The 14,417-nt window shown below is 39.9% G+C and overlaps 2 protein-coding genes across 3 annotated transcripts; one reads left to right on the top strand and one right to left on the bottom strand.

The window, feature by feature from the left end:
* Positions 1 to 347: 347 nt before the first annotated feature.
* Positions 348 to 4,772, bottom strand: LOC115008058 (SUZ domain-containing protein 1-like). The gene is made up of 4 exons (XM_029431320.1): positions 4,143 to 4,772; positions 3,172 to 3,221; positions 2,803 to 3,072; positions 348 to 2,695 (listed from the first exon to the last, which is right to left on the bottom strand). Exons 1-4 carry the CDS (start codon positions 4,191 to 4,193, stop codon positions 2,584 to 2,586), a joined length of 483 nt encoding a protein of 160 aa, XP_029287180.1. The 5' UTR covers positions 4,194 to 4,772; the 3' UTR covers positions 348 to 2,583.
* A 2,068-nt stretch (positions 4,773 to 6,840) lies between these two features.
* Positions 6,841 to 14,391, top strand: fbxo42 (F-box protein 42). 2 transcript variants are annotated; one of them, XM_029431277.1, is made up of 10 exons: positions 6,841 to 7,075; positions 8,085 to 8,303; positions 8,525 to 8,641; positions 9,287 to 9,421; positions 10,075 to 10,228; positions 10,354 to 10,464; positions 11,273 to 11,369; positions 11,621 to 11,677; positions 11,788 to 11,904; positions 12,640 to 14,391. In XM_029431277.1, the coding sequence occupies exons 2-10, from the start codon at positions 8,132 to 8,134 to the stop codon at positions 13,693 to 13,695; spliced, it is 2,016 nt and encodes a 671-aa protein (XP_029287137.1). In that variant the 5' UTR covers positions 6,841 to 7,075; positions 8,085 to 8,131; the 3' UTR covers positions 13,696 to 14,391. The 2 variants fall into 2 exon arrangements, with proteins under 2 accessions (XP_029287137.1, XP_029287136.1); XM_029431276.1 differs by having other exon boundaries at positions 8,027 to 8,303.
* The last annotated feature ends 26 nt before the right edge of the window (positions 14,392 to 14,417 follow it).

Raw genomic sequence — 14,417 nt, 5'->3', positions numbered from 1 at the left:
TGAAGTTTCTGAGATAGCTATTTTCTTATCACATGGGACTACTGCTTTTTCTTGAAATATTACAAAATATAGACTTAAAACTGTTGTTCCATGTGCCAAATTTACCAACCATATTCAGTATATTGCTAACTGTATCACATTAAATCCTTTAGGAATAGTATGCTTTGAATTCATCCAACTTTCTGCTAAAGAACCAGGTTTCAAACATACACCCTGATGAAAACCTGTCTCGTGGTAATGTGTTACATCATTTTAAATACGTAATTGCCATGTGAAGCACTTTCATTTGACTGGAGACCACATTCCAGCCATGCAATGAGCCCTTCACAGGATGAAACAAACATACACAAGTTTGAAGTGTGTTTATTAAAGGGTATTCAAATTTCATTTGTTTTTCAAGTTTCAGAATGACAATGACATCAAATCAGCCTCAAAGTAAACAGGGGGCTGTGAATAGCTGAAACAAAGCTTCATGTGTAGAACAGATACAGGATGGCGTTTGCTTTTAATTATCAATTGGAAATGATTCCAAATCCATTTTATTTCAATAGTTGAAACTGATTCCTGCATTATGAGTAGTGTCTCATAAAACACAAATATTGAGATGTTAGAGCTGTAAGGGACAACTTACAATGCTATCATCAAACAATAACAAAAGGAAAACTTCAATTCCCAGACATGGACGATGAACTCCCGACCCTAAGTCTATTTCTTTGATGATTTTTTTTTTACAACAAGTGAGTTTGGATTAAGTGGTACAAATGCAGCAATTTAAGCCATATTGATGAGTTTGTTATTACCATCAATCATAGTTTCAATGCATTACATTTATTGTGAATATTTCAATGGTTTAACCGATACTGGAAACTATTTGTATAAATGATGGTCAAATTTCTTACACTTCTGTAAGAAAAGCATTATTGCACCCTTACCGAGTATGGTTTTGTATATGCCTAACACTCTTGCAGTTATAAACTGTGCCCCAGTGACATAGGATTGACCAGGGATCAGTGTCAAAGGGCTCAAAAATGACTTCAGTATTTGATGAGATTATTGATTTGCAAGTTTTTATTTTCAATCAGCAGCCAACAATGGTGTTCTTTTGTGTGAAAACCGCCACATTAAAGACTTAAAACCAAGCAGTGGAATTTGGCTTTGTTTTAAAGTATACGGATTAGAAAAGGAGATTTCTAATTATTTGTGAGATCATTTTTGTAGTCCTCCCCACAAATTTCCCTGACCTTTTCGAAAATCACGCAGTTGTCATGTGGCTATATCATTTTCTACGCTTGGGCATCTAATTGTTTTTCCAAAGACTAAACAATCTTAACGCAATCAGTCAATATATTTTAACTGGTGCAGAAACACATCAAAGTCCTCTTTTCTAGACCGATGCAGTGCAGTTGGCTGTAAGAGAAATTCCAACATAGCCATTCAGATTAGAAACAGCAAGGCAACACAAACACAGGGACATTTATGCACGATGATTTAAGATTCTCAATTCATGAATAGATTTGACTTTTTCCACTTTGATAAAATTGAATATGACACTACCAATAATGTTTCCTTTGCAGGCTACATCATCTAATCTCTGATACACTACTGATCTTAACACATACTATGTCTCACAAAACACAAACATGAAGAAACAATTTCAGCCGTTTAAAACAAAAGATAAATTTGAAACAAAACACAGCACAGGTAATTAGGCAGTATGTAAAAAATAATCTAGGGATAAATTCATCTTTATTGCTTGAATAAGATTAGATTTAGTGACATTTTGATCTATAATCTTTGGCCACAGGCTGCGTGCCCACCGGACATTTCTTTCCTAACCACCAGTGCCAACAGAGGCCTGTGGACTGTGAAAAGTGCTGCTCTGAGCCTCTGCGTCGCAGCTACAGTATAAAAACACACTTTTGAGCACTGTGCACTTTTACTCAAAGTGTTGGATCAGTTTGACTTTTTGTTCACCTTGCACTAAAGCTGCTGAGCACACAGTAAACGCTCAGCACTGTCAGACATTTCATTTCCACTGGACCCAACAACCTGAGGCCAGCTTCCCGGTGGACACCCAGCCATGATCCACGCTCCATCAGTGGAAAGGCCAGCTCGTTTGCTTGCGCCTCTGCGGGGAATTCCCACAGATTCACAAGCTCTCCTTATTCTCCCTGAAGAGGCAGACACCTGATGCCCTGGCGCTCGGCCGGCCAATCATACTTAAAATCATAGGGCACCTCATGGTACATCGAAGTATCACAGTGTGTAGGGATGTGAGGCAAAGGCCTGTTCACAGTGTGGAACAGAAGGGGTTTCAGATCTTTGGCTGATCTCTGCCAGACCCTTGCAGCGTTCCACAGAAGGAAAAGACAAGGTGAAAGCCAAAGACCATGCCAGTAAGCAGAGTACAGAGAAGGCGGAGAAGTTCATTTCAATCCATGCTACGTCTTCATAATTCTAATGTCTGTCAAATTATGTGTCATCCCACCACTCTGCTCTTCATACCACAAACAACCCCTTTAACAGCCACCCTTTATGCCCTCTCAGGGAGACAGCTGATTCCTTGCAGCATGTAGTTCTTGTTTATCTGCAGAGTCGGAAGCCTGAGGTGCCATCTGGGCCAGTGGGCTGGCGGATCACATGATTGTTTGGACGAACTGGTTCTGATGGTTGCTGCACGCTCACACGAGCTGGCCTATTGATATAAGGAGAAATGAGAATAAATTAAGTGTTTTTCACTTCTTTGTGGATTAACTACTGTGTAAATTCATTGTTTTTCTCTACTTTGTTGTTTTGTCTTACCTCTCCTGGCATGGATTGTCCTGAGGCGTATCATCTGAAGATGCACTTCCCAAGATCCTTCTTCGGGCTTCTGCATACTCGGCCTCCCTCTGAGCCAGAGACTTCATCTGCTGAGAGGGACGAGTCGAGGATGCAAGGTTTCCTGCGGTGCCGTTATTTGAGGGACGTTTCAAAATTCTAATTTGTGGTGGGGGTGCTGCAGGCAGAGAGTCATCTTGGATTACAATAGCAGTTCGAACAGGTGAGCCACCCGAACCCAGGCTGAACTTCCTGCACAAGTAAAAGCAAGTAAGAGGAATGAAATTACTGGAAAAACCTTGAAATCTTACCATACATTTAACTTTATTTTTTTATTGTCTCTTTGCTTACTTTGCCTCCTGATTTATTTTCAGTTTAGCCTCAAGCCTTCTCTCTATTTCCTGCAGAGAAAGACATATATTACATTTTCCAACAAGTTCATTATCAGAGGTGAGAAAAATGTGGCTGATTGCATATGTTATATACATTTTCAGACAGAAGTTCAAATTCACATATAGTATTAAGCCAATGCAAAGTTGACAGCATAAACTGTACATATCTCCCATCAGATCATATCAACATGTTGAGCAGGTATTGAATTACATTTTGCTCATTATAAAGATGAGGATAAAATAATGCACTCAAGAAAGAACTCAACAAATACATTACAACAATATCCATAATAATAACAACACACATGTTTCTGCAGCCACTTAGAATGTTTTACAGGGAACATAAAATTAAAAATTAAAAAAGGATTAAAGTAATTGGACTCTACTGATAACAGATAATTTTACAATTAGCCACACACAAATCAAACTGGGTTAATTTTCCAACACATGCTATACTAATCTGGTAGATATATTTGCCTTTACTCTAAATATACCATTTCAAAGTCCCTGGAGATGCTGCCACACTATTATAGTATTGTATGATTCATTTCCGCAATGGGCGGGTCTAAAAAAATGGGGGAATTATTGGAAAAAGTCGACTATGTAAAAATTAAGTTTTTTTGTTGATATTATTCGGGATTTTCACAAATTATAAGATCATTGTGTTGGATAAATAACAGGACATGAAGCCAGCCTCAGTCCCGTGTCGTTATGGGACAACGAGGCCTGCAAAACTCAGTCAGGAAGGCAAGCTGATTTCTTTGATGACAAAACAAGCCGACATATAATTAAATAAAAACGTGTTTATATCAAATATTCAAGCACCAGATACATGCAGCGTGTGACAGATATATGCTAGGTGACTGGTGAACTGAAATCAAGTTATAATCTTGTTTACAATAATATTTGTTCAACGTTAGTGTTTCTCACCCCGCTGTCCGCTGCCTCTTCCCAGCTCTCTGCAACCTCTTCATCCTCCATGTTTAACAGGACTGCTCGCTGGTTACCTCTTCAGCTCCACTAACTATCTCCCATCCACGCAGAGGGCACGGGACGGTGGGCAGAGCTCAATTCGACCGGCGGAGTCAATAACACGAGTGTGTGTGTGATCAGATGAAGGCTGAATAATTCACAAATCCACAAACCGTTGCCTGGCCGCGTGTTAGCCTGCTAGCTTAATGCTCTGCTGAGGGCAATCCCCCCCGGCTGATGCCTGCTACTTTAAATTTGGCGTAACGTCTACCTCGGTAAATCCACGGTGTCGTCCACACGTCGCTCGGACGGAAAAACACTGGGTGTAAACAATAGTTTTGGATTGTTGATAGTTGTATTAGCTAGGGTTTAACATTAGAGCTGTGCCTCTCAAGTTTAACCGTTTAAACAAGAGGGGAAATGACGTTATATCAACGTTAGCTTAGGTAGCGTCACATTGCTGGCTTCCAACAAGACAACTTAACCAGCAAGATAAAGTAATATAAATAATTTAACTGCCTGGCGCTTTATGTGTATCACTAAACAGTGAGAGATACACTCACTTCAAAGCACTGTCGTTGTTTTTGGTAGGTAGTTGGCTGAGTTTTTATTTTTGGCTGAGTCTGTTTGTGTTCACCATGGTGTTGAAGTGAAGTGCTGCGTTCAAGTCTTGTGCGTGGCACCGACCGAAACACTACAGTGGTCACTGGACATAAAATACGATACATAAAGGCCCAAAGTGAAACGTTATAATTGCCAGCATAGGATTATAAACATAATTTATTTGAAATATCACCGTCCCTTTTTGTTATAGTTACTTTATAGTTGTAACCAGTCTATGTTTGTAACAAGCAGTTGAGCATGGATAGTGAACGTTGAGACCTGAACGCAGCACAAAAAAAATCAGAAAACATTTGTTGCCAAGTAGGTTTTCTAATATAGGCTTACAAGAAATTTGGTGCATACAATTAACATAGTCAGATAAAATAAAATATAAGTAGGCTACTCCAAACAGTCAAGAAACCTAAATAAAATATATTGACAATAGAAAATATTCTGAAAAAGTAAATATGTACAATATATCTGATTTAAAAAAAATGAAGAGCTGAACAGTTTTGTGCAGGAATGTGTAAAAGATTGTCCATAGAATGTGCACAAGTTCAAAGTATAATGTATAGTTTCATTTGTGAAATGTACAGCGATGATAGTCCAAAAGATATACTTTACATTGATGAAACATGTACAGCCAACACTTTCAAAATAATACAAATAAATGCTTTTATGCCATTTTGATGGACTTGATTATATGTTGATAAGAGTAAAAGTATATGTGTATAGACATTAAATGGCTTCTGCTCTGGTTAAGATTATTTAGAAATTCAGTTTGCGGTTTGTTTGGATGTTTTTTGAAGAAAAAGAATAAGCACTGTTAAATAAATTAACATTAACAGATTAAAGTGATTTCTTTTTTAAAATGTGCATTTATAGTGCATATATTTAGGACCAAAGACAGGTCAGCTTACATTGATAATTTCCTTGTGTTTTCATTACAGCTCCCTAGTTTTTATAATTATTATTATTTTCTCCTTCCTTTACAAAAACAACCAATAGAAAAGTCCTGGAGGACAGAGGATACACAATGAAACTCTTCACAGTATAGCACCAGACTGGTCAGTTAACAAAACTGTTTGCAGGCTTAAATAGAGCTCTTTAATGGAAGATAATTTTAGATGTCCAAGTATAAAACAGTTTTCTTTTCTTCCTTTGTCTTTTCTTTTTAGTGTCTGTAATAAGGTAAAATATCTTGGACATTTTAGGCAATGCCGCATGATGTATCCATAAGAAAACATTCTCTTACGCAAGTTTAGTGCATGTATACAGATAGAGTGGAGATGTCTCTGTTTAGAGCATATTGTACACCACTCTATACTGCACACTTGTGGTCAAACTACAGAAAAGCAAGCTTACAGGGGCTTCGAGGAGCTTAGAAAGATGCTATGAGAATATTGCTTAAGAGACCAGATGGTGTTGTGCAAGTGAATTGTTTGTGGCTGCAGTCAATACTTTACAAACTGTTCTAAGAAATCTAATGCCCAAAATTGTTGCTGGCTTAATGACTCTTAAAATAAAATCATCTTGGGCTTGTCAAATATAGGGCTTAGTTCTATACACTACCAATCTGTGGAGAGGAGACAATGGTAGTTGTCTCTTTGTAGGACATTGAATTGTATTATTTTCAAACAAGGATTTATTTTTGTGCTTTTGTGTGTAATTTATTATGTAATATCTTGTCCTTTATCTTGACCCTGAGTCTGTAATAACGTTTTGATTCCATTTTATTTTGATGTGTAAATACAATCTTAATAAAAGCCAGCATTTCCATTCTTCGTATTCATAATTTACTATACCCAAAATTAGGTCAATAGCCCACATTTCTTTAAGTCCAATGGTAACCATGGGTTTATGCTTAAATGGTGTTTTGACAGTTCACCAAGTCTTTTCCATGTTTCCAGTTTATTTTTCTATCAGTGTCTGTGGTATCACCCATTCTCAAATGGATTTACTGTTTTATTTTTTAAGATAACAATTATACCTGATTATATTACGGTATTCTGTTAATTATCTACATTTTAAAATCGGGTAATTCCAACTTTCCCCTGGGTGACACATTATCCCACTGTAGCAGCTGGGTGCGCAGTGTTTGGCCCAGAGGACCCACCCTGGTACACAGTCACCGCTGAGCAGCGTCGCTGTGCTGCGGAGGACGTTGTTCACAGAGCGGAAGATGGCGACTGTTTGGAGGCTGCAGAGGAACCTCCGGAGCTGATACCGGGGGAAGGAGAGGAAAGATATACGCTCAGAGCCCACTAAAGACCACGTCTAAAACAACGGTATTAATAAAGCTGCAACAGTTAAGGGGTGAAATTGACAACATTTATATGACATTAGATGAGCTAGTTAATTACTGCTTCTCCTCGAGCTAACGTTAGCATAGATTATCAGCAGCAGACAAGACTGAAGATAACAGCTAGCTCGCTTGTTAGTTAGTTGGGGTGTAACTGTAGCCGAGGCTGCTGCCCTGAAAGGTTCTCGTGTCCTTAAGATACTTAATAAATTGGGAGTTTCCACATTTTGCCAGGCAGGTGTATTCATAGGAAATTGCATACACTGTTACTCTACACCGTTAGCTTAAGATTTATTAACGGTAACGTTAGCTTGGATGCTCATGACCAGTTAGCTAGCGTTAGCCAGTGCTAGCATATATTGTCTGAGGATCAAACGTTAAATCTAATAACATGTAACGTTACACGCCGGTTAGTCGGTGTTTTTTTTTTTATAGCAAAAACAGTCCCTCGTTTAGCCGTATGGCTTACCCCAAGTTTAATGTTTTATACTAGGTGGTTAGCTTTGGGTGGTACTTAGCATTAGCAATCCAACATTTCATTTAGTATATGATGGCTAACGACAGCTAGTTGGATATAGCTAACGATATAAGAGGGGCCAACTGCTAAAGAAAGGGCACCACTCGTTTCAGACAATGGGTGTGACAATGAACACTGTTAAGCAATAAATGCCACAAAAATGTTATGGTAGTTATAGCTTTGCAGTGTCATTGAGTTTCTTGGGTAATATCTACTCTTTTTCAATTTAGTTTAAGACTTCATCCTCGTTAAATTTGAGTTGGATACATCCGATAAACAGCAAATAGGGACTGGTGGGAAATGGGTGAGTCTACTAGATTAAATGGCGGGTTTTAACCGCTGTTACAGTGTAGCTGATGGCAGACATGCTCCTGAACATAAGTACATACATCACTTGCATGTCTCCCCATGTCTCAACAGACAATAATGTCCCGCTCCCCTGATAATGAGGATGGATGCTTTGTTGCCATGGATACAGAGGATGATGGTGCAGAGCCTGCTGGGGTAACCGAAGAAGAGGCAAACATGGGGTCCTGCCGACAAGAAGGGAACATGGACAGTGGTGCCAAAGGAGATGGGAGAACAATGGTGGAGTTGCCAGAGGAAGTTCTTGAATATATTCTGTCCTTCCTCTCACCTTACCAGGAACACAAGACTGCTGCGCTTGTATGCAAGCAGTGGTATCGCCTCATTAAAGGTATGCCTCTCATATTTACATAGTCATGTATAAAACTGAATCATAAGGTGGATTGGTTAGCCTTACAGTGGGTGTGAGTGGGCATTACACTGTGAGCTGAGCACTGAAATGTCGCTTTAAACACCTGAGAGGTAACGTTGAAAACAGTTATACTCATTAAAATGCACTCTGTGTTCACTTTTTAAAAATTGTGTTGCTTACTAATCTTTGATCTGGTTTAGGTGTTGCTTATCAGTGCTACCACGGTTTCTTGAGAGCTGTCCAGGAGGGAAATATCCAGTGGGAAAGTCGCACATACCCATATCCAGGAACCCCGATCACTCAGCGCTTCTCACACAGTCAGTATATGCTGCTTTACAACAATTCATATCAAAATGAGTTGCACGTCATGTACACACCCTTTTGCCAGAAGTCAAAAATACAGAACTTCAGGTTATGCATCTAATATCTCAAAATGTTTCAGTACGGTTTTATAACTGTGGATTAGATTATGAGTGTGCAGCATATAATATGGCTTCTGGCCGGTGCAAGATTAGTGAAACATGAAAAGAGAAACATCAGACACTTAATCAATTTTGTTATCGAATGGACTTCAACAACACTTAAAATAGATTTAGTGTTACTGAGGCAACACACATTTATGTTTTCAGTATCAAGCTGATGCAAACCTTTTATCAACAGCTTTTACTTGTTGAACAGATGTGTTCTTTGATCATTTATTTTTTAGCTTTAAAAACACAGATTTTTGATAAACACTGAATTTTGCACATGTTCAGTGTCAAATTCTGTAGCTTAAATCAGTGGCATAAAAATGCCACTTACCTCGAAGTTTATCTTTAATGTTGATGTAGATTAAATCACAATTTTACTGAATGTAACCCCAGGCACTGATTTCACTGTTCCTTGCACACATAAAAACTAATTCAAGGCGCACTGTTTGTTATGAAGTTGTGGTTAATTGTTCTTTTTTTTGTGGGTTGCAGGTGCATGTTATTATGACTCGAACCAGTCTATGTATGTGTTTGGGGGTTGCACTCAGAGTAGCTGCAATGCTGCCTTCAATGATCTGTGGAGACTTGACCTCAACAGCAAGGAGTGGATCCGCCCTTTAGCCTCAGGTACGAAGTAGGTTACAAGCAAAAGGCCAACAGGCAAAAAGAAATGTGAGCTTTTTCTACGATGCGTAACTCTGGTAGAAAAGTAACTGCACACAGGGCTTATGTAAGGGGAACTGTGGGAGGGCAAACCACATTAAGTGAATGTAGTAGTCAGATGCTAAGCAGCAGCAGCAGCAGCTGAGTACACAGTATTTGAGGAGGTGGTAATAAAAGAAGAAGCACTGATGAAATAGATTGTAGTGAAATGATTTTACTAGTGCACTTGCATTTTATTGCTGTAAACTTTAGAGCTTATTGTGCCTTTTTATGAAATTGAACGTTCAGGCTTAAGAGGTAGAGACGTGTGCAACGAGCACTTACTGCAAGAGATTTGGCCTCCTGCATCATAAAATTAATGTTCGTATGTTTTTTGTCACTTGTATGTGACGTGGAAAAAGAATTGCATAGTCTTACTGTGTGCTGTGTTTTCCATTTCTGTGCAACCATTTTCACTTAAGGCATTATGTAAGAGTTCACTTAAAAGTGATTGGTCAAATAAAATTCTTTTTCCACCAACATATTTTTGGGTATATATCATTGGATTATTGATTAATTATTTTATATAAAATCATGCTTATTTAGCTAAAAATTGTCGTCATATCTTTGCTCTCCAGGCTCTTATCCATCTCCTAAAGCTGGGGCGACTCTAGTGATGCATAAAGATCTGTTAGTGCTGTTTGGGGGGTGGACACGCCCCAGCCCATATCCGCTGCACCAACCAGAAAGATTTTTTGATGAAATCCACACCTACTCTCCTTCAAAGAACTGGTGAGAGACTTCACTACTGGGAGTTAAAGGATATAGTTGTGACATGTGATAAACAAACTTTGTACAGTTTGACTTTTCATCATCTTTATTTCACTATTTTGTGATTCTCTTTTTCTGTGTCTCAGGTGGAACTGTATAGTTACAACACATGGACCTCCACCTATGGCTGGCCACTCTTCCTCTGTGATTGGAAATACCATGGTGGTGTTTGGGGGATCACTAGGAGCACGACAAATGTATGAATGTATTGCTTGTATTTAACTGCACATTATCCAAATCTGCACTAAAGTTACAGCAAAGATGACAGGGCATCTAGTATTTGCAAAGGTGTTTCACCTCATTGTTCATAGACGGTAACAATGACATTGACTCGTTAGATGTCAGGTGTAGGGATGGAGTGTTATAGGATTTTTTCACGGATCAACTTAAAAAAAATACTCGCAAAATTTTAAACATGATGAATTATCATTATAATCAATACTAACTTATTTAAGATAGTTTATTTTCACTAAAAAAAGATCTCATCTGTGATATAATAAACAATATTTCTTCCATAACAAAATATAAGGTAAAGGGATTCCAGTATGTTTTAGTGCCATTTTAAGAATATTTGAATTGCATTTATTTTGGCCATGATGATGGTAACATGATATTTTCATTTCGTCCTATGTCAGGTGATTGTGAGTATGTGATTTACTGAGCTGAGAGAGTTTCATCACATCAGTAAATCATATGCAAACACTAGTTTGAAAATAGACAATAAACGCAATAAACGAGTGACACAGGAGCTGTTACACGGCCTGTGTAGACGAGTTGCCTGAAGACCAGACAGGTCTCTAATTTGACAAATCTGATCAACATTTTTCAAAAGCAAGTCCTCAAACACACTCCTCCATATAAATAGATGTTATGATATTTTAATGTAAAACCTATATTAACTGATATTTCAGCTTTAGGTCTTACATTTGATTAATTGGAGTTTAGTAGTGATTCTAATCTTTGACTGTAACACCTCACCATGTTGTCTGTGATGGTTCTGATCAGGAGTAATGAAGTCTGGGTTCTGGATCTGGAGCAGTGGTCCTGGTCCAAACCACCCATATCTGGTCCATTACCCCACCCACGAGGAGGCCAATCACAAGTAAGGCTTCAACATTCAAGCTAGACAAAGTAATCCATTCCTCCAATCTTAGATAGTATTATTGCTCATTTAAATCTTTTTTAACAAGGTCCTACCAAGGTCTGACCATAAAGTTATTTAAAGATTTACTGGAGTTTTGGTCCTGCTTCCCCTCTACATGCACTTTGCAAGTGAGTAAGGTTGTGCCAGAAACCTCCACTTAACCTTTTTATATGAAATTAAGTGATATCTTTTAAATGGTTTCTTATTAGATTGTGATTGATGATCAGACGTTGCTCATCTTGGGAGGCTGTGGCGGCCCTAATGCAGTAAGTTTTTTTCTTCTTGTTTTAAAACATATCTATATCTCCGAGCAAATATTCCACGTGACTATAAGTGACTACAGTTTTGACCTATGCGGTTGTCTTGTCTGTTAAAGCTCCTTAAAGATGCCTGGCTACTCCACATGGATACACCACCATGGAGGTGGCAGCAGCTGCAAGTGGAAAACGAGGAGCATGGGGCCCCGGAGCTGTGGTGTCACCCAGCTTGTAGAGTAAGCGTCTGTGTTAAGCCCCTTTCCCACTGGACAAACAACCCACTTACATCTGGCTTTTGCCTTCAGTGGGAAACATTACAATTGGCATTCATTCCCAGGACAAATGACTGCAGTAGTCATGGGTATTTATCGGCTCCAGTTTTCCGACACCATGCTATGTAACACACGTTTAAGTGAGAGAGAAAAAAAATAAATAAATATATATATATATATATATATATATATATATATATATATATATATATATATATATATATATATATATATATATATATATATATATTAGTAAATAAAAACAACAGGGATTCGGACAATGATTAAAATGTATTAATGCACAATTAATATGCTCTTCTCAAAGCCATCAGGATCGACTCAGACAACAGTCATTTTACTTCACTGATCATTGAAAAACACACTCATTCAAACTCGACAGAAACAAAATAAAACTCAACAACGTCTTTGTTAGTCTTTCCACTGTTCCAACAGTCACCGACTCCGGTTTGAGAGTTTGGAAGAGAGACTGAACAAGTAACAGATATAAAAAAGAAGTAACCACCATAACCGTTTCACTGTTTACTAACCCTGCCAATGTTTTGCAGCTTTTCCCGTGTTTAAAAGAACATGCATATTCATGCTAATTTTGGTGGGAAAAGTGAGCTGTCAGTAATATTTAGCATGTATGTGATGGATCACTAATGTGTCTTTTTTCTCATCTTGTTCATTTACCTCAAGGTGGGCCAGTGTGTGGTGGTTTTCTCACAGGCTCCATCTGGCCGTGCACCGCTCAGCCCAAGTCTTAACTCCCGGCCCTCCCCCATAAGTGCCACGCCTGCCCCTCTGGGCCCCGAACCGCCTTCTCTGCGCTCTCATTCTCCTGTTCGGAGTGGGGCCGCCGGTGTTGTCCTGGGAGCTGTTGAAGAGGCTCCGTGTGTAAACGGCCGATGGGGCACGCTGAGACCTCGGCCTTCAGCGAGAGGAAGTGCCAGAGAAGGGAGTCCATCCTCATCCCAACAGCCATCTCCTTCACAAGGCCCAGATAGCCCTCCTCTTCCTCCACTTCCCCAGTTATTAAATGGATCCTCTCCTTCTCCAAGGACCAGCCCTGCCCAGGCTGCATCTCCTTCCTCTCGCTCTCTCCCACCTGCCTCTACAGACTTTGGCTGGGAGTCTCCCCTTTCTGCCACTCAACACCCTGAGGTGCCCAGTACCAACGGCCTGCATACACCTCCTGCAGCCTCCTCACACACTCCCCCAGGAGCAGTGTCCCCCGCTGCCTTACGACGAGGACTGGAGGCAGTGAAAAACAAATCTTCCTCATCTTTATCGTCTTCATCGTCATCGTCTTCCCTTCAGACACAGGGGGCTTCTCCTGGAGGAGGAAGTGGTGGAGGAGCGGGTCCACCTGGAACCCCTCCATCATCGTCCTCCAGCCCTCCACAGGCTGCTGGAGCTGATGGACATGCTATCCCACCTATTGCACGGCGTCTCGGCCATCACCCACCCCAAAGCCTGAACGTAGGGAAACCTCTGTACCAGTCTCTCAACTGCAAGCCCATGCAGATGTACGTGTTGGATGTGTCCAGGGCCAAGTCTGCTCGGGTGGTGTCCTGGAGAGTTTACGGGAACGGGACTCCAACTGCGGTTACAGGGCCTCCTGAGACCAGCCTTCACACAGTGGTACAGGGCAGGGGAGAGCTCATCATTTTTGGAGGCCTCATGGACAAGAAACAGAATGTGAAGTACTACCCTAAAACCAACGCCTTGTACTTTGTACGAGCTAAAAGGTAATACAGCTCCGGGCGGGATTGGGAAGACAGACGCTCTGCCCTGTGACCACACAAGGGAATTGACACACAAGGCCTTTTTCCTATAGAGAGGATTATGGGAAAAGAACATAATCATTGTTAGATGTTCCACTTCATAAATTCACTATTCTCCCTTCTGCCTACTGCAAGCATTCAAAATAAAACACTTTAACTACACTTTGATAAAAACATTTGGTTGAATGAGAATCCTGACCGTGTGTATGGGTGTGTGTGTGTGTGTTTGTGACTGCAGTGATTAGACAGGACATTTCTTTTGTTGTTCCCAAAAAGGTGATCAACCAAACAATAACATTTCTGTTTTTCTGTCGCCCTCCTCTGAACTCTTGAAAGAGAGGAACTCCGGAAGAACGGACGCAGAAACATGACGACTACCTTGCTTTTTGTATCACTCTTTAAGCCTGCAATGTTTACATTGAAAACAGTGTGTGTGTGTGTGTGTGTGTGTGTGTGTGTGTGTATATGTGTGTGTATATGTGTGTATGTGTGTGTGTGTGTGTGTGTGTGTGTGTGTGTGTGTATGTATGTGTGTGTGTTATGTGTGCACGGTGGTGGTTAAAAGTTGTTGACTGTGTGTCGGGCGCCATGGTGGGTGAGAGATGTGGCACTGTACTATAAACATAGTTAAACAATAAAGGCCTCCATGTCAGTCAGTCTTAAACTCCTTGTGTGTGTGTGTGTGTGTGT

The sequence above is a fragment of the Cottoperca gobio genome, chromosome 5 (genome assembly GCF_900634415.1).
Source record: "Cottoperca gobio chromosome 5, fCotGob3.1, whole genome shotgun sequence".
NCBI classification, from domain to species: Eukaryota; Metazoa; Chordata; class Actinopteri; order Perciformes; family Bovichtidae; genus Cottoperca; species Cottoperca gobio.
The sequence above is the reverse complement of the archived record's forward strand: the minus strand, read 5'-3'. Positions and strand labels throughout refer to the sequence as shown.

Bases quoted from the DNA above. Each gene is read 5' to 3' on its own strand.
- fbxo42 (XM_029431276.1), top strand. From the start codon at position 8,033: ATGTCCCGCTCCCCTGATAATGAGGATGGATGCTTTGTTGCCATGGAT. The intron at 8,642-9,286 runs GTCAGTATATGC...TGTGGGTTGCAG, and splicing joins CACTCAGCGCTTCTCACACA to GTGCATGTTATTATGACTCG. The intron at 10,229-10,353 runs GTGAGAGACTTC...TCTGTGTCTCAG, and splicing joins TACTCTCCTTCAAAGAACTG to GTGGAACTGTATAGTTACAA.
- LOC115008058 (XM_029431320.1), bottom strand. From the start codon at position 4,193: ATGGAGGATGAAGAGGTTGCAGAGAGCTGGGAAGAGGCAGCGGACAGC. The intron at 3,222-4,142 runs GTGAGAAACACT...CTTTCTCTGCAG, and splicing joins AAGAGGCAGCGGACAGCGGG to GAAATAGAGAGAAGGCTTGA. The intron at 2,696-2,802 runs GTAAGACAAAAC...TTATATCAATAG, and splicing joins GACAATCCATGCCAGGAGAG to GCCAGCTCGTGTGAGCGTGC.